The following is a 19,482-nucleotide window of genomic DNA, read 5'->3' as shown; positions in this document are numbered from 1 at the left end:
TAATAACTTCCATAAAGAACATGTATTTCTGTCATATTGTGTGCCCTTCTCCCTGACACTGGACTGACTCTGAACAAACCAGTCAGCCCACCTCCTAAAGTATAGATAGCTACCATCCAGTCGTAAGACGCTTCAATTGCCCATCCAGCCACCCTTTTCCTGACTCTAGAGGCCAACATAGCAACATATATATAAAATCCCAGATTAAAACACAGGAGTAAAACACACACAAAATATTTACATAGCAGAACACCAGAGACGCTTTTAGATGTTGGCATGCTTCAGGACTAATATGCCAGGTACCTGCAGGTCAGACTTCAGTTGTGCTGGTTTCTGCTGGAACAAATGTACTAGCAGGATAATTGTGGGTGGGTTGCATGGGGAACCAAAAGCCACCGTGTAGAAGCAGTAATGATTGGCTCCAGGGGTCATTTCCTGCAGGAGCGCACAGGAGTGGAACTCTGGCAGTAAAGAGCCCAGGGGGTGGGCACATGCAACAAGCCCCACCCCCTGCTCCCAGCCGCCCTCAGTCAGAGCAAGAAACAGTCAGGTAAGCTGCAGAGCCCCCCCCCCCCGCCCAAAACAGTCCAGTGGCACCTTTAAGACCAAGTTATATTCAGATACAAGCTCTCCCTCCTCTGCGAGGACAGATCTGCACGTCCCCCCTCCCCAATAGCTAGCAATCCAAAACAGTCCAGTGGCGCCTGAGTAGTGGGTGTTGCCTTCTGACACACTTCCGGTGATGTCAGGGGGTGTGGCATATGCAAATAAGCTATGCTAATGAGCTCCTGAACCTCTTTTTCTACTAAATGACCCCTGATTGGCTCAGTGCTGTCGCTACTGCTGTCTGTGCCCCTGCCTTCAGAAGCGAGGCACGTGGCAACCAGAGACGAGGCTTTTTTAGTAGTGGCACTTCACTTATGGAATGCCCTTCAGCTTGAGGCCTACCTGCTGCCTGAGTTGCTTTCTTTTAGGTGTCAAGACCAAAAAAAAGATATTTCTGTTCACCCAGGCTTTTAAAACACTTTGATCTAGAAACTTACTTTAAGCTGTCTGTGGCCTGTTTTAATGGTTTATGGTTTTATGCTGGGCTGGTTCTTTTTTCTAATGCTGGATTTTAATCAATATCTTTCCATGTTTTGGCGAGGCGGCATAATTTTTTTTCTAAATAAATAAATGCTGCCTCTGGGAAATTTCTCTCTAAGTCTTAACAGGAGTTTTAAAATCTACATTGTGACCTCTTGTGTGTTTTTGTAGTGGCTTTATTTATATTGTTTTACATTTTTTAAATGATCATTATGCTGTAAGCCATCTTGAGTTCCGCAAGGGAGAAATGGCAGCTAATAAATGTTTTAAATAAATAAGTTCACTAAATCCCAGGTATTATTTCTGCTTGCACTGTGACATTTATAGCATGTAATAAGATTGTATTTGTATAGCAGGTTTCATTTCTTGGATTTACATGTATTGTGTCTACACATGCAGCAGAATGAATTGGTAGAGTGGAAGAGAACTATCTCTTCAGACCTCAGGTGTGGCAGATGGTATTTTTAAATGAACCCTCATGTGAAAAATTAAATCTTATATATTAAAATTGAAGTTTCAGTGCTGTCAAAACTAGTTTATTTATTTATTTATTTATTGAATTTATAACCCACTTTCCCCAGAAACTGAGCTCAGAGCGGGTAACATAATTTGTAAAAACATTCAGTTCATAAGACTAATACATAATTACAATAAATACAATAAAATACATAATAAATATATCTCACTGTACAGCAATAGTTGTCGCAAGATCTCAGGGCAAGTAAGGCATAGTTGTCTGAAGAGAAGGAAAGGGGGAGGGGAGAGAGGGAGTAAGGGAGGAGGCCAATCCGAGATGGAAACCATTGAAATAGAGCGGCGTTCTACACTATGAGGAATTTCACATTACCCTTTTTAAGATGGTTTGAAACCGTTTTTGATCCGTCGTGGAGTAAACCGGTATAGGGCTGCCATTTCACACATGGCTTTCCCCTACCGGTAAACAGCTGGATCTGAAGAGGTTTGCCATTTCAGACTGCACTGCTTTTCCCCGCTGTTTTTCGCCCGTGCGGACGATCTCCAGCTTTTTTTTTAAACCGCTTTAGAGCGCTATAGTGCTATAACACGACACTCCCGGCATTCCAATGGGATTGCTATAAAGCTGTTTTGCTGCTGTGTTATAGCGCTATAGCGCTCTAAAGTGAACTGGTTTTTTTGTTTTTTTTAAAGCTGGAGATCGCCCGCATGGGCGAAAAACGGTGGGAAAAAGCGTTTCAGATCCGGGAGAAGAAACTGAAGACTACTTGGAAGTGGTTTACAGGTAAAACGGTGCAGCCCCATTTCCTGAACAGGACAGAAGCGTTTGTGTGTGAAAGTACAAATATATTCCGGTAGGGAACCAGTTCTAAAATGGTTCTGTCTGAAATGTCAGACCAGAAACCGTTTGGGAACCGTTCCTGAACCGGAATATATCGCCTCTCTGAAATTCCTCAAGAATATCTTTTAGAACACTTATACAACTGGTGCTCTATCAGCTGTACAGGCTCCAGATTGAAGACCGAATAAAGTTCAAGGTCTTGGTGCTGACTTTTAAAGCCCTAAACGGTCTGGGACTAGTATACCTTTGGGACCACCTTTCCTGGTTATGCTCTAGTGATCAAAATCTGCTGGTGATCCCTGGTCCAAAGGGCGTTCAGCTGTTCTCAACCTGGTGGAAAATGACTCACCATAATGAAGTAGAAGTTACATAAGAAATTGGAATATCAAATTTATATCTTTGGTTCATGCAAAAATAATTGATGTGAACATGCGTTCCGCTTACTCCCTTTTTCCTTCTTTTGGTGTTGTGTGACAATATTTGCTGATGCCTTACATCTTTCCTGATTTTGGGGCGTTACGTAGCATTTGGAGGGGGGAAGGAATCTTGTGAGGGGGGGGAACTGCATTTGTCTAAAGGTATTCAGTTTTCTCTCCCCCCTTTCACCAAACAAATGTGTATTTTTGTAGAAGAGTTTATAAAATCTTCCTGATCCCCCTTCCCATTTTGTCTGAGGACTTGCTTTGTGAAGGTGGCAGAGGAATTTCACGTCTCTGCAATGACTCACCAGAATGAGTGTGCTGTATTTAGAATGCATAGCCTGGGTGGCATACTTGGGGTCTCATATCTTCTCATTTCTGAAGGCTGCTGTTCTCATCCACCCCCTTGCATGTCTCCCTTTTGTGGTGGCAGTGTGCCCTCCTGTATGGGCTGTGAGTTATGCTACCACATTCATTAACAGCTCATGTACACCTTCCTTCAGACAGAGGGAGGAAAGCAAACTGCCGTATTTTATAAAAAATTAAACTGAGGCATTTGTTGTTGATGCAACTCAGATGTGAGCGCTGTGTTCTTCACTACAGTTGGGTCAGTCACGTCTCTTCTCCCCATACCATAAGACTTTGCCCCTTCTTTCTTGAAATATTCAAATAGCCTATAATCATGTTAGGAGGGGGTGTGAAGAATTGCAGGGAAAAGGTGTAAACAATCAAAACATTTAAGAACATAAGAACATAAGAGAAGCCAATGTTGGATCAGGCCAAAGGCCGATCCAGTCCAACATTGTGTCACACAGTGGCCAAAAATACCAGGTGCCATCAGGAGGTCCAACAGTGGGGCCTGGACACTAGAAGCCCTCCCACTGTTGCCCCCCAAGCACCAAGAATACAGAGCATCACTTGCCCCAGGCTGAGAGTTCCTATCCTATCTATACCTTGTGGCTAATAGCCACTGATGGACCTCTGCTCCATATGCTTATCTAATTCCCTTTTGAAGCCGTCCATGCTTGTAGCTGCCACCACTTCCTGTGGCAGTGAATTCCATGTGTTAATCACTCTTTGGGTGAAGAAGTACTTCCTTTTATCCGTTCTAACCCGACCGCTCAGCAATTTCATGGAGTGCCCACGAGTTCTTGTATTGTGAGAAAGGGAGAAAAGTACCTGTTTCCCTACCTACTCCATCCCACTACCTTCTCTATCCTCCCTTCTATCCTCCCCACTAGAGCACCAGCATGACAGTGATGAACTCTGGGGCTAAATGAGCAGCATCATGCTTGCCTAGCCCTAAATGTTAGTGCTGTGATCGAATTGGCATGTCCATTGAGATTCAGAGCTTAGGTGTGCAGGAGACTATCCATTTGGTGCTGAACCTGACCACCAGTACACAGGAGGGGGCATTTTAACCTCTTCTTCCTTGTGCTGCATGGGAAAATATATGTGTTTGGGGGGAAACGGGGCTGGCTTCCTCCACGTTCTCCTGCTAGAGGAAGAGCTACTTAGTTTGGAGGAAGTTTCCTTTGGCTAGACTGGGAGGCTTCAGACTTTGCTGAGTGGAGTGGTGAGGATAAACTCCACTGAAACCAAAAAATGTACTCCTCCCCCCAAGCAAAGAGCTGATCCTGTTCCCATAGCAGCTACATTATGATCGGCTTGCTCTGATTGCAGTCATTTTGTAGTGGTGCCCTCTACTCTTTCAAAAATTCTAGAAGAGCTTGTTAGCTCAGTAAGGTTTGGGACCCCTGCTATAGATTAAGGGCTTACTCAAGCACTTTTCTCAAATACCCTTAATGTTCCTGGAAGACATTTGGCATAGTATTTTTCAGTGTACCTGGACAATCCCTCTACAGACAGGTGCCCTATTGATGGGCACAGGGCTATCAAGCTCTTTAACTTGATAGAACTATCTTTGATTTGGGCATTTAGTGCCTTGGGACAGTAGAAAAGCCTGGTTTAACCACAACTCATGGCAGGGCAAATAGCCAACAAAGGGAGTCTGTCAGCTTTTCAATGAATGTTGGATGCATGCAAACATATATTTTTTTGCCCCCAGAGGGGATTTTTTATTATTTTTTATAAGACTACAAAAACTATCACAGAAAAAAGGGAGGGGAACTACATTTACAGGATAAAGTAAAGAAACCCACTACTACCTAAAAGCCCAAGAGAAAAGATCATCAATAGCTTAGTTACATCAAGTCTTCCCTTCGTTTATGTCATTATAAACTGAGTCAAACATTTGTAATACTTTTTACCCTTTTCTTTAAATCTTAAACTTAACTGTCTAAGAACAGTCATCCCATTTCAAGGTTCTCAAAGGCACAAATCAGAGTCCTTCAGCCTTCACTTCTCCTTTCCCCGTCTCTTCTGCAACTTGTAAGGACTTTTTGGGGCTGCTGCCCCTTGCTCTGCCAGAGAATCCTCTCCGGAAGAACCCGAGTCCAGCTCACCACTAGACTTACTGTCCTCTTCTTTTTTCCTATCCTCTGGCCTTCCCAACTGGACCCTTAGAAATTCCTGAGCTTTCAGAACAGAGTAAATCTTTTCTTTTTTATCCTTGATTTTGAAGGTGACGCTTTCTGGAATTATATCCAATTGAATTTGTCTGAAGAAAAAGCATGAGATCTTTTTACTTCTTTCTCCGTTGTCTTATTTCAAATGGAATGTCTTTTAAAACTCTAATAGCATTCTCTCCCACTTTCAGGGATATTCCAGAAACTGCTTTCAGGATTGCGTCCCTCACATGCCTCTTCGAGAATCTTACGACAATTTCCCCAGGCAGATTATTTTTCTTTATATAGCCTGAATATGATCTATAGACCACATCCATATCGCTTAGCAGTGATTCCGCCTTCATCTCTGTCACTGAGGCTAGTAATTCACACATCACTTCTTTAAGATTCTCTCCCTTATTCTCTGGCATGTCCTGGAAGCGAAGGATCATATTAGCCTTCTCCATTTGTAATTGCAGCAGCTGATCTTCCGTGGAAATTTGTTTCCTTTCCAGCTTTTGCACTTTTTTCTTCACCTTTTGGGTCGTTGCATCCACTTCATTCACCTTCTCAGTATTTTGTTTCATCATTTGCAAAGTCTCATTTATCTGATTTTGCTGAGGTGATAAATTGAGTCATTGTTGACATTTGTTCCTTGAAGTTATTCAGCTGTTCCAGCAGGGGGCGCATGGATTCTGCTATGGTCTTAGCCAACTCACTGGTAACTTCCGGTTTGGGGCTCTCAGTCCCTTTCAGTTTCAAAAGTTTTTTTTTTGTCCTTCTTCCCCGCCATCTTTATTGTTTGTTTACTTTCACAAATTTTTTAACGCTCAAACGCTCAAAAGTTCATGCGCATGGGAGGCGTCTCTCCCCCGCTCGCCTTTTTCCCGATCCGTGGGGTGGGGAGCTATCTTTTTCCTTTGCAGGCGCTTTAAAACTGACTCACATTCATAGTTGGTCTTCCAACCTCGTTTTCAACTTCATTTCTGACGCTCGATCTCCTACACTTGCCCTGGTCGGCGTCACTTAAGTGCATTTGGTCTCTCAGCACGGAGAACCGTCGGAACGAAGAGGCGCCTTAATTCTCCAGCATTCCGCCATCGAAGAGGCAACCTCTTATAAGTTCCATGGCCAGGGTCCCTTCACCGGGTTCCTGGGGGGGTTAACGAGCCTACTCAGCCCCTTCTTCGGCTGGAGCGCAGCTTCACCCCCGGGAGGTCCAGGAGGTGAGTCTGCTAGCACGCCGCCATCAACCGGAAGTCCAAGCAAACATTTCTTTTCAGTGGCTAGAACAACATTTCCCAAGTTTTTGATAGCAGAGGTGTACTTTTGTTGTCTCCCAATTGGAGTCATTCCTCACTCATATGTCTGAAACGGTTTATTTTTTGAATATGAAAGAGTAACTCACTCATTCTTAGAGGAGCCCACCCTCTGTGTTTCTGCCTGAATCACTATTCTGAACATGCCTGCTGATTGGGCATTCGGCTACATCTCTGCGTCAGTCTGACTGTTCAGTCACTCTGATTTAGTCATACTGATGGAGAAGGAGAGTTTGCAGGTTCCAGTGGAAGTTAACTGGAAGGTCAGAGTTGTGAATCATGCAGAGATGCAGCAGGCAGCCTCCTCTTGTTAGCTACTTTGAACTCACAGCTGCTTTGTTTATTTAATGGATGTATTTTTTGTAGCCTGCTAATCAGTCCTGGCAGAAAAGTTAGGAATTAATACATTTGAATAATCATGGGGGAATGGGGCTTAAATGTTTAATTCCCAGTTACAATGATTCCTGTGGCAGATTTTTAATTTAGATTTTCAGTTTCTCATTGGTATATGACAGTTGCCTTTCTTCCCAAGGTGTGGCCATTATGCAGCAAAACCTGCTCATTAGTGAAGATGACTTTGTGACACCTTTCTATTTATCCCTGACTTCCACAAATACAGATTTTAACATTCTTTTCAGTAATCTGTGAGTAGCTGCCATTTAAAAATGCATCAGTTTTCTCAGCGAGGCTTATAGAAGGTTTTTTCTTGTTCTACATCAAATTCATTGATCCTTGAAATGTGGTCACATGAACTTCCAAGCAGTTTGCTGTGTTTTCTTCAGGGGATCACTGTGGCCATAATGAAATAACTAAGCAAAAGGCTTTCTCTAGAGCAAATAGTGCCAAATGACTAATTATAATACAGCTTGGAAATTCTAGTGCTGCTGTATGTGTTGCAAAATAGTAAGTTGATGTTGTTAAGCTTTGCTTATGCTCCATGTCAAAGTGACCCTGATTTATTATTTATTAAGTACATTTTTCTTCCATTCTTCCTCAAAGGAATTCAGGGTGGCGTGCATTATTCTACATTCCTCCATTTTGCAACTCAGCTGTGTGAGGAGGGTTAGGTTGAGAGTGAATGAGTGGCCCAAAGTCACACAGCAAGTCCCCAATGGTAGTCTAAGTGATACAGAAATATTTTCACTTCCTAATTACTCAGCCTAATTAGTCAAAAAGTGGCAACTGAAAGAATTTTAAAGACTTTATCTGATTTCTTTCACACATGTGAAGGAATTGAGGGTGGTGTTTACCTCATAGTAGTTTATCCTCACTACAACTTTGTGGGATAGGTTAGGCTAAGAGATTGTGTGCACTGGACCCATATTACCCAGTGAACGTCATGGCAAATTAGGGATTTAAAACCAGGTATCCTTTTTTTCATTTTCTTTTTATTGAGTATATGTACAACTATTTCATACAATATATATATTTGTATTCTATTACATAATCTAAAACAAAAAATAGGATGGCATTTCATCTATATAACCAGAAAATTAACCTTAATCCTTTTTAAAAATTCCCATATTCTATCCAAATATAAACTACCATACAACTCCCTCCGAATCATGTTCTAATTAATAATACATCTTCATGTGATTATTCCTTAATTATTAGCCATTCAATCTTCTAGCTTCTGTCCTTTACACTTAGTCTCTATAATTCTTCCTTTGTCTATACCTGAAAAGAAAGCTGAATGGGGTTGCCTCTGAAGAGGGCTGAAGAGGAAACCCCCTTAGGAAGGCAATCTCTCCCTACTACCAGAGGTCTTGAGGGGAGCACACGCTCCACCTCCTTACCATGCCCTCTAATTATTGACAGCTATAGTTTTATTAGATGCCACTTTGGTTACATTAATAAATAGTTACCGCTTTGGATTTAATTCTAAATTCCCTTCTTGTTCTCTTAATTGCTCTCAACAAAATCTATTATACTGATAACATAAACACACTGTCTTTTTTCAATCATCTCAGTCTGATTGTTTAATCACCGCTTCCAGTAGTTTATTTCCAGAATGCTCATCATATGCTATAAATGTCTTGCCATTAAGACTAATGCCAGCCATCTGTATTTGATCCTGTGTTCTCTCAGTTTCTTTGCTGTGTCTTGAAGCTTTCTTCTCGTGAGAAGTATCTCAGCTGGAACATCGGCAAATAGAAACACAGTCATATCTTCAAGGGACAAACCCTCTTTTTCTCTAGCGATTTTAAAAAGTTTATTTTTGATCTGTACCTCCATAAATTCAATCAGGATGTCTGGTGTAGCACCCTCAGAAGCTGTTTTTGGCACATTTAAACAGAAGGCGGAGGTGATAATCATTTTGGAGAACTTTGATACCTCTGCTGAGTCAAGTATCTGCAGCAGCCATTTATTTAAAGTCTTCTGCTTTAGAAAAGTTTAATGAGACCCCACGAAGTTTGGCTTTTCTTTCTCTTAGTTTAATCTCTTGGAGTATGATTTTGTTTTTGGCCCAAGCCTCAAAGTCCTTTACCTCCTTCATTTCATCTGCTGTTTTCTTTGCTATTTGAGGAGGGGCTTCTGCCCCCCCCCCCCCATCGTTTTCCTTGTTGAGGTAAGTTCATCGAGTTTGTTGTTTATCAGCTCTATTGTTTGTTTGAGTTGGCCGAATTCTGTTTTCAATTATCCAACATCCCCGCTCAAAGTCTTTAGTTCATTTTTAAGCTCGTCTTTTATCTCTGTCAAATCATGCAGGATCATAGTCTGATAACTTGGGTCAGAGTTGCTAGCTCCCACCGCCATATCCTCCGGCAAGAACGTCTCTAGGTCTTCTGAGTCTGTATTAGTCTTCCTATGGGGTATGTAAGGGGTTTTTTTTGCCCCCTTCTTCTGCCTAGTACTTCCCATACCCAGCATTAAAGTTTGTTCCTGAGTTAGTTTTATTTTTTGAGAGCAATTTTGATAATCCTCAATGGGAATGGTAGGAGTGTGGGAGGGATGCAGCCAGCTGGAAGCTCAGCTGCCACGCTCCCTGGGTATCCTGATCAGGGCCGGCTCACCCGCTAGGTGAACTAGGCATTTGCCTAGAGCGCGAGCTGGCCCTTAGGGCGCAGGAGGAGAGGTAGGGGTGGCCCGCAGGAGCCCGGTGCACTCCCAGCACTAGGAGCCAGAGGAGCACCCTCTACATGGAGCCAGGCGCTGCGGCGCTCCCTTGAGCCAGCCAGCGGCAGAGGGGAGCGGGCGCTCCTGGCTGTGTGCGGCAGCGGCAAAGGGGCTGCCACCGCCGCACACAGACAGGAGCACCCGCACCCAAGAGGAGACCCCCTCTTTCTTCCCCACTCTGGCCGGAAATGGTCTGCTGCCGCCCTCTCTAGGAGCACGGACTGTAGGAGCGAGGGATTTACCCCTCCACTGCAAGAAGCGGACGGAGCGGCGAACTGGGGGGAGGGGAAGCACTCAGAGGGGCGACGGTGCACCTTCCCCCGGCTGCAAACAGCTGCCCGCCCTGCAGATTCCCCGTTTGCAGAACTTTGCTGGACTAGGACTCCTCTCGAGGTGCAAAGTCAAGGAGGAGGAGGTGGAAACGCACCGAAGGGACAAATGGGGACAGCCCCTCCCTCTCCTTCGGGCCCCCACAGCCCCAGAGGGTGTGGGGTGGGTGGGGTCTTTGCACCTCTCTACAAAGTCATGAGGTCCATGCAGGAGCAGCACCGCGACCCTCAAAACAATTTAACAATTAAAGCAATACAATACATGCAATAAAACTAATCCAGGTGGCCTTGATACCAATTTATACCCTTCGGGGGGGGGGGGGGGGAGGGATGGGCCAGGAAGACTCCCTTTCTTTCTTCCTCTGACTCTTCCCGAGGAAAGCTTCCCCAGAAACATCATTCCTCCCCCCCCGCAGTCAGAAGGACAACACACACACACACACACACACACGCTTCACCAAAGTGTTTCTTCCTGAGAGCTGCTGCGCTGTGAATGGGGACTTTCCTGCCTCCTCCGCCGCCCTCACTCCTTCCCTCCGCGCTGGGTGCCCCGTTGGCTCGGGCTCCGCAGCGCTGCCCCGGTGAGGAGGAGGAGGCGCGGTGGGCGCTTTGCTGGCAAGGCCCAGGGAGTGAGTGGCACGCCAGCTGGGAGGTCTCCAGGCCCCACTGGGAGGTTGGCATCTGCGCTCCCCTAGGGCGCAGGAACACCTCTGGCCGACCCTGACCCTGATACTAGTGTAATTCTCCACAATGGTGAAAACCTCCACCTGAAGAACTTCCATGTGCAGAGAGAACATTCAGCCTTGTAACATGATGCAATGTGCCAGGGTGCTTTTAAAGAAAACAACATGATGACTTTACCCCTTGAACACAGCCCATTACCCCTTGAACACAGCCCATTGCACTAGATATTTTCAGAACTATATGTTTTTATAGCCTGATTCATCTTTACCCTCACACACACTTAGAATAATATTTCTGAACAACATGGGCCATTTATGGACCCGCAGCTTCCCTGGGATCATCTGGAAAGCAGTGTTTACATTCTTTCCACATAGACCACAGCAACAGCAGCATATGATAAAGAGCCCCATAGCAGCTAATGACATCATGGCCTCACAGGCAGAGGAAATAGCTAAACTTCCTGCTCACAGCCCATTAAAACCTCAGCACTGGCGTCGTCTCACTGAAATGACAATAATGCCTCAGCAAACCTGCCAAGGAAGCCAGGAGGAGAAAGAGAGGGGCTTTGGAGTGTAACTAAATAATTGGAAACAGGAAATAGCTAAATAGCTCTAGGCTGAAGGCCGTAAAAATAACATTGTGTGGATACTATAAAAGGAAACAAGTTTTTGAAGGAAGAGAACTCATTGCGAGATTTTAAAATGTGTTGTCAACATTTTGGGAGGGGAGGGGGGATTAAAAGATAATTTCTCCTGGAATAAGGCATCTTCTTCATGGCATGTTTCACTTAAATGAGTTGAAGTGGCTATCATCTAGCTATCATCTATGCAAGACCACCAAAAGCCCATTTTAAAACCAGAAAAAGCCCATACGTATACATATGTATACCATTAATGCATACTACACTTATGCCCCCCTGAGCTCCATGGAGGAAAACCTGTGTATTTTAGTTGCCAAAAGCAGGTGTCAGGAGCAATATTGATGGGATATGTGGTTGAAGAAAAGGGAAGAGTTTGCTCCTACCCCATTATTTCCCTGACTAGAAATCCTCCCCAGCTTCTTTAAACTCCACTGTGATGGGGGGGGGGCATCAAGTCAAGCTGACTCCTGGCAAACCCTAGTGGGGCTTGAAGGCAAAGGATATTCAGAGGTGGATTGCCATCTCTTGCCTCTGCGTCACGACTGATGCACTGTATTCTTGGTGCTTGGGGGGGGGACAACAGTGGGAGGGCTTCTAGTGTCCAGACCCCACTGCTGGACCTCCTGATGGCACCTGGTATTTTTGGCCACTGTGTGACACCGTGTTGGACTGGATGGGCCGTTGGCCTGATCCAACATTGGCTTCTCTTATGTTCTTATGGCCCTAGTATTCCTTGGATGTCTCCCAACCATATATTAGCCAGGGCCAGCCCTGCTTAGCTTCTGAGATCTAAATGAGATTGGGCTTGCCTGGGCTATCCAGGTCAGGGTGGCTGCTGTTTTTTCACTTCCAAGGCCTCAATGATGGGGCACTCAAGTCTGTACCATGATTCTGGGAATGTGGTTAGAGTGTTGGGAAGCTCTCTGGGTGACGCTGGGCCAGAGCACACTTCAATTACAGGTGGGGGCTCACATGACCCATTGCTTCTGCCCCCTCCTTCCCTGCACAGAGGAACACTATGTGTTAGTGAGAGCGCTTCTAGCCTAGTTTTCTCCCTAATATGCTAATTTTCAATGTTTAAGCCTTCTCTGTATGACTGAGCAATACAGTCATAATAATACAAAGCAATCACTGCATATAGAAAACTAGCATATCAAGGAGAAGGCTAGTCTAGGCTGCATCTCCCTGTAGTTTTCTTTGTGAAGGGTGTTTTTTTAAAGGAAGGAACCTATAGTTTGAAGTGGTACAGTCCACCTCATGTGCTTTGCGTGAGAACTAGGCATAAGAAATGGGAAGGAGTGGAGCTGTGCAGCTGGGAACTGGCTAAGTGCTGCCATTGAGTTATGTGCAATAAAGTCAGTGAGCTTGAAAGGAATCAGGTTTGTTTCTTTGCTTGGTGATTGATGGCAGAGAACTAGGAAATAGAGCTCCTGGGATTCTTCATAACTCCTTTTCCTTCCCCTGACTCCAGCCATCAAAGTTGACTAGCTTTGGGTTGGTAGGAATAATTAAAAAATAAAAAATCCCTTACATAACTGAATGAAAAGAAGGTGGGGTTTTTTGGGGGTGGGATAGGTACTAGTGTGTAAAATTTTTTTTTAAAAAAAATCCAAATGGAAATATCCTCAACATTTTTTAGTGCAAAGGACTCAAATAGTGAAATGTTCCATCTGTTTATAACATTTGGTCTCTTTCCCCCTCAGGTTTGACATCTACAGGAAGGTGCCAAAAGACCTTACGCAGCCAACCTTTACAGGAGCAATTAGTAAGTGCCTGTGTGTGTATGTGTACGTGCTCCCGTCTAAAATTAGAATTCCTTCTGGCTTCTCATTTTAAGATAGTATGATTTCTTTCCAAAGTGATAGTAAATTCACTAGTTTTGTAGCACAACAGCTTGCTGTGGGTGGGTGTGCATGTATGCATGCATGTGTTTAATTGGATAACTCTGTAAGATAACTAGATGAACTGCTGAAGGCTGACTGGGATACCCAGTTGAGTCATGCCACACTGGATGGCTTCTGGCAAGTCTATGTTTCTGAGTCTGGGGTGCAGTTCTCTGGCAATGAAGTTGGGAGACAGCACAGTGTAAAATCAGTTTCCTGCTGCTTTTCTATATTGCTAGAAAGTAACTATCACAGTCTCTCCCCCCCCTTTACTTTGTTGGCACATAGCATAATTTTGGGTTGATGTCATCTTCGTACTAGGGATCTTGTCTTCCTTCCTTCTCAAGATAGAGGCCTGTTGGCTGAGTAATGCAATTTCACACCATCATTGCTAGTGAGTGTGTTACGTAGTAAAGTGGGTAAATACATAGGCTGTTCCTGCCAGGTCAATAATTAGATGCCTAATGTTGCTTTCCTGTCTTGTTGCACACCAATTTCCTTTGATCAAGTAACTGTGCCCCAGTTCACTCACTTTTGTAGTTTGGATCACTAGTCATGTATATATCATTGCTGATGCAAACAGAATCACACCCCAAGGTAGTGATTGGTGCTGAATAGAACTGAGTCAGTAATCCTGAATCATTTAGGATGCTGTTTGAAGAAGTGGGGAAGAGGCAACTGATCAAAGCTGAGACGCCCTAACAAATACTTACTGGGGTCCGCCGCTGCACTTAAGAATGTTGTTCTTACTCCCTTTCCCCACTTTGCTTATCTAGTCTTTAGATTTCTATTTTCAACATACTCCAATTTTTCACATTAGCCATGATGAACAGGAGAAGAAAATGAGCTGAGTTATTGCTTGCCTCTAACCAGCATGCTCTGCAGACCTGCATTCATATGTAACAGTGAATTGAAGCTTGATCAAGCTCTGCACATGAATGGAAGAAAGAGACAAGAGGAGCGAAGGGTGTGTGTAGCAGTAAGTTGTATTAGTGCACAGTTTTTATCTTGAGGGGGAGAAGGACCCTCCTCTACACTTTGGTTTTCCTTCCCATGAACCCTGGAGGGAGAAAACAGGTCTTTCCATCTCCTGGATGGGTACCCACCCTAGTATTTTTCCTGCAGTCTCCTGAGAGAGTATTGGATTAAGAGCATTCCTGGTGTGTTTTACTTCAGGGGGGTTCTTAGGTCTCTTCCTTATGTGCCTACCGTATTCTCTCTTCTCTACAAAAAACATACCTTCTCCCTTTTTCTTGATTCTTTCTCTCCCCTTGCTGTCTCAGTCCTACTTTTTCTGTTGCTGCCTGCTTCAGCCGCGGTGATTTCTTCAGCCAGTTCAGTGGCAAAGGTTTCTAACCTAGGAGCCTCCTCTGAGACAAAATTGGGAACAGTCATTCCCAGGAAATGGAGCAAGAGGCACTTGCAATCCTGCTCTGATGTTGGTGGGAAGCCTTCAGAAGTTTCAACAGACATGGCACTCTCTTAGCTCTCATTACTTGGTACTTGATGCACCCTAGATGCAATCCAACATACTTTAGACATTGAATCAGTTGAGGCTATGCCAGGTTTCTCAGGCATTTATTCAGTGTTTTCCAGAGTCCCCAAGAAGAACTGGGACTGGAGGGCCATCTTGGATCGCAAATACTTGAACAGCATTGTGAAATACAGGAAGTTCAAGATGGAGACTCTGAGAACCATTGCAGAGGCCCCTCAACCAGGGGAGTTCATAGCCTCCATCAACTTAACCAAAGCTTACCTGCGTGTGCCCAGCATCCCTGGGCAGAAATATGTCTCTGGGAAGCTGGCCTGTAGCTACAGTGGGACTATTCAAGGCACTGTCCCCTTCCTTAAAAGTGCAGCCCCACATGATTTCCTTCTGAAAATGCTTTTTAAATGCACCAAAGAGACCTGAGAATCACACATGAGAAGAAGTCGACAAGAAGAAGCTGCAGCGCTGCTGCCTCCTTTTAGCAGCCTTTTAAAAAAAAGATGTGAGAGTCCCCTTCCCCAACTTGAAGAAGCTGCAGTGCTGCCTCCTCTGCCCTCCACCCTCCCCAGCTCTTCCTTCAGGGATGGGGCCTTAATGTTCAACAGCATGCTTGTATCAAGTAGCCCTGTCATGGGTCTGGAATGTGGAGGGGTGCCCTCCCATTTTCTGTCTCAGCTCTCCCTGGCTCACCAACTGTATGTTATCTTATGCTTGACCTTGTAGATGTTCCAGTTGCAGTATTATTCGGCTGGGAAAGCTAACAGCCTTTGCTTTGCCTGCTTGCTTTGCCCCCATTTACGAAATGTATCCATTGGCTTCTGCTTACCAGGGGGGATGTTTGATTCTGGTATAAGTCAGCGGCCCTAGTATTGTAGGCCATTCCTGACACAAGCTGTACACGTGTCTTCAGTTCTGATTTTACCAATAAACAGTTCTCTTCTCATAAAGCCCTGTGTTGAGTGACCTGACTAAGGACCCTGACAGCTTGTAGGTCTTCCTTCCACAGCAGCAGGAACATCTTTGGCAAGGCAAGAACCAGCACTGGGGGAGGGGGTGAGATCTGGCAGTCACGGAAGTGGGTGAGAGGCTAGGCAATGAGGGACAGGGTGTTGCTTGGTTGGATGGTAGGAGCAGGAGGCTGCAAAGAAGGTAGTTCTCTCAGCTTCTTCTGTGTTAATTGCTGGGACATGGACCGGGAGCTCCCTTGCCGCACTTGCTAGCTTGGCCACTGACAGGCGACCCGGGGCTGAAGATGCCTTCTCTGGGCATACTAAACCTGTGCACTGTATTCTGGGAGAGCATTCATGATAGTGAACAGGTCTATCCTGTAACTAAAGCCCTTAAGAACTAAGTTTGAATTATATTCCATAGGGAAACAACCTCATGCTTTCAGCTCAGGACTTGTTGCAAGGGCTAAGTATCAACATTCCAGAAACTGGTGGAATAGCCCAAAGCAGGAGGAGAAAGAATATACGATCGTTATCTTTGGGTCTGTCCTAGATTAAAGGAATGACGCCTGTGGGGGGATACTAATATTTTCCTCCAATCTGTATGTACCCCGTGACACAATGCTTAAACAAAGTAATTTCATTTCTCCCTGCCTGCCTCCCCTTTCTCTCTAACTCTTCTTGGGGGGGGGGGATGGCATCTCCCAGAATGCTGCTTTATGCTTGTGAAAGGGACTCACTAGCTTGCTGTTGGATTCCACTGGGTGGAGAGTGGAGATAGAGCAGGTTCTGTGGAGAAGCGGCTGCTGTTGCTGAGGGGAAGGCTGGGGAGGGCAAAGGAGTGCAGCATGAGTAGGAAAAGAGCCACTGCTGGGAACCCTGAAAGGTGAGAGGATGAAAGTGTGAGCTGAGCAGCAGATGCGTGGGAGGTGTGTGCAGGGCCGGCTCGCCCGCTAGGCGAGCTAGCTGCTTGCCTAGGGCGCGCTGGCCCTCAGGGGCGCCAAACTGCGCCCGCCCCCTCCCCCGCCACTCCTGGGGGAATCAGGGAGGGACCAGGCGGGCCAGCTCCAGCCTCCTCTTCCGGAGACGCTCTGCTCCACATGGTCCCCCCCGGGGAATGCAGCACGCCCCCCCCCCCCGCGTTCCTCCCGACTAGCCCCATGGAGCAGCGGCGGAGGGCAGCCTGGGTGAGGTTCCTCCTGGCCGGTGCCTTTTCTTCTCCCTCTGCAGCGCCAAAGGGTCAGCCTTCTGCCGGAGAGGCCGAGCAAGGAGGGGGGTCGGGGAAGAGGAGGGGCACCTTTGCATGGTGGGGGTGGCGCTCGGGGAAGGGGAAGGAGCCACGTGGAGAAGGCACACAACAGCCGCCGCCGGGTGATGGCCAGGGGGGCTCTTTGGGGGCGAGTCGCTCGCTGGGGGGGTCCCAAGCTTGGAGATGGGGGGAGCGGAAGGCGGGGACCACGCTCGGCCCCGCTTGCCAACTCCTGGGTGGCGAATCCCTGCACATTTGGGGGCTGCATTCCGGGAAAGGCCCGGTTGGGGGGGGGAACCACACATCCCATGGGAACAATGCCAGGGAGTCCTTCCATTGCCACAGATTTCTGGGGTGGGGAATGATCTCTGCCTGCTGGAAGGGGGGGCTGCTCTCAAGTGCCTGTAATTTTGGGGAGAACGTGAGAGCCCCAACAACTCCTTATGGCCCCTCCAGGCGGTCTTCCTCTTTCATGGGTGAGTTGGGGGCTGGGGCTTGCGTTGCAGCTGGCGTAGCTTCCTTGGGGTCTGGCTCCATGCCCAGGGGCAGTGGCAGGGCGGTCCTGACTGGCGGCATCTCCGCGTCACCATTGGGACAATCAGAAACTGGAGGAAGGGGGGGAGCAGAGGAGAGGCCTCTTCGTTGCCGAATCCCTGTAAGCTCTCCTCCTCTTCCTTCTCTCCAGGCCCTGCCTGGAGGTTGGCAACCCCTTAATTAATGGGTTGCATGGGGGGCACCAGAAGGTAGCCCCACTTAGGTTGCAAGAAATCCTCGGGCCGGCCCTGGGTGTGTGAAAGCAAGGACCGCCCCCTTTTTTAAAAAGAAGGCTGTGTACAGACAGAAAAATAATGGCAAATAATTACAGTCCCACAAGAAAAAAAATTGCCCCACAAGCCACAAAATCCTGGCTATGGGCCTGATGACAAGAGGCATTTCCAGCTCAAGGCTGTGCCTTTCTTGCTGCCTTCCGCCCCTGGCGTCTTCATGAAGCTGGTAGCCTTGGTAGTTTTATGCCTGTGTTTATAAGGGGATCCACATACATCTGTATCTAGGTGATCTGTTGATTAGGTCTTCCAACAGACCAAAAGCCCTTCAGGAGTGAACTACTTCCATTGCAAGTGATTTCTCATATGGTTGCAGTCATAGATTTGGTTCAGTGCGAGTGTTTTCCCCCCGGACAGGATAGCACAGGTCGATCAGCCAGGCAGATTTTTACATCAGAGTCGGCAGACTAGATGACATTGCCTCAAGTACTGATGATTGCAGCAATCAATATGGTTCTCTATCCCATGCATAATCCTATAAACCTCGATCATGTCACCCCTCAGCCGTCATTTCTCCAAGCTAAAGAGCCCCAAGTGTTTTAACCTTTCTTCATAGGGAAAGTGTCCCAACCCTTTTATCATTCGAGTTGCCCTTTTCTGCACTTTTTCCAATGCTATAATATCCTTTTTGAGGTGTGGTGACCAGAACTGTACACAGTACTCCAAATGAGGATGTACCATCGATTTATACAGGGGCATTATGATACTGGCTGATTTGTTTTGAGTTCCCTTCCTAATAATCCCCAGCATAGCGTTGGCCTTTTTTATTGCAGTCACACACTGTCTAGACATTTTCATTGAGTTATCTACTACGACTCCAAGCTCTCTCTCTTGATCAGTCTCTGCCAGTTTGGACCCCATCAATGTGTATTTATAGTTAGGATTTTTGGCTCCAGTGTGCATCACTTTGCACTTGGCCACATTGAACCCCATTTGCCACGTTGACGCCCACTCGCCCATCCTCGACAGATCCCTTTGGAGTGCCTCACAATCCTCCCTGGTTCTCACTACCCTGAACAACTTCATGTCATCTGCAAATTTAGCCACTTCACTGCTTACTCCCAACTCCAAATCATTAATGAAAAATTAAAAAGCATCGGACCCAGTACTGATCCCTGTGGTACCCCACTGCTTACCACCCTCTACTGAGAAAATTGCCCATTTATACTCACTCCTATTCTGTTTCCTATTAATTAGCCAGTTTTTGATCCACAAGAGGACTTGTCCTTTTATCCTGTGACTATTGAGCTTACATAGGAGACTTTGATGAGGAACTTTATCAAAAGCTTTCTGGAAGTCAAGGTAAACAACATCTATTGGGTCTCCCTTGTCCCCATGTTTGTTCACTCCCTCAAAAAACACTCACAGGTTAGTGAGACATGCTGAGTCTGCCTCAATAGTTTTTGTTCATCAATGTGCCTACTAATTCTTTCCTTAATAACAGTTTCCACCAACTTACCCGGTATCGATGTCAGACTGACAGGCCTGTAATTTCCCGGATCTCCTCTGGAACCCTTTTTAAAGATGGGCGTGACATTAGCTACCTTCCAGTCCTCAGGAATGGAGGCAGATTTTAAGGAAAGATTACATATTTTTGTCAAAAGATCCACAAGTTCACATTTGAGTTTTTTCAGAACTCTTGGATGTATGCCATCTGGGCCTGGTGATTTATCA

The 19,482-nt window shown here is 45.9% G+C and overlaps 1 protein-coding gene across 1 annotated transcript in view; it reads left to right on the top strand.

Annotated features, from left to right (window-relative positions):
- The window catches only part of LOC107124747 (endoplasmic reticulum-Golgi intermediate compartment protein 1), a gene marked incomplete at its 3' end in the record, with an annotated part of 148,800 nt that overhangs the window by 58,048 nt on the left and 71,270 nt on the right, over positions 1-19,482 (top strand). Inside the window, exon 2 of the mRNA XM_015428254.1 lies at positions 13,120-13,181. Within this exon, the coding sequence (XP_015283740.1) occupies positions 13,120-13,181 (62 nt within the window). The remainder of the gene's footprint in view (positions 1-13,119; positions 13,182-19,482) is intronic.

The sequence above is a fragment of the Gekko japonicus genome, unplaced genomic scaffold (genome assembly GCF_001447785.1).
Source record: "Gekko japonicus isolate JY-2015 unplaced genomic scaffold, Gekko_japonicus_V1.1 scaffold2032, whole genome shotgun sequence".
Classification (NCBI taxonomy): Eukaryota; Metazoa; Chordata; class Lepidosauria; order Squamata; family Gekkonidae; genus Gekko; species Gekko japonicus.
This window is presented reverse-complemented; position numbering and strand designations above follow the sequence as displayed.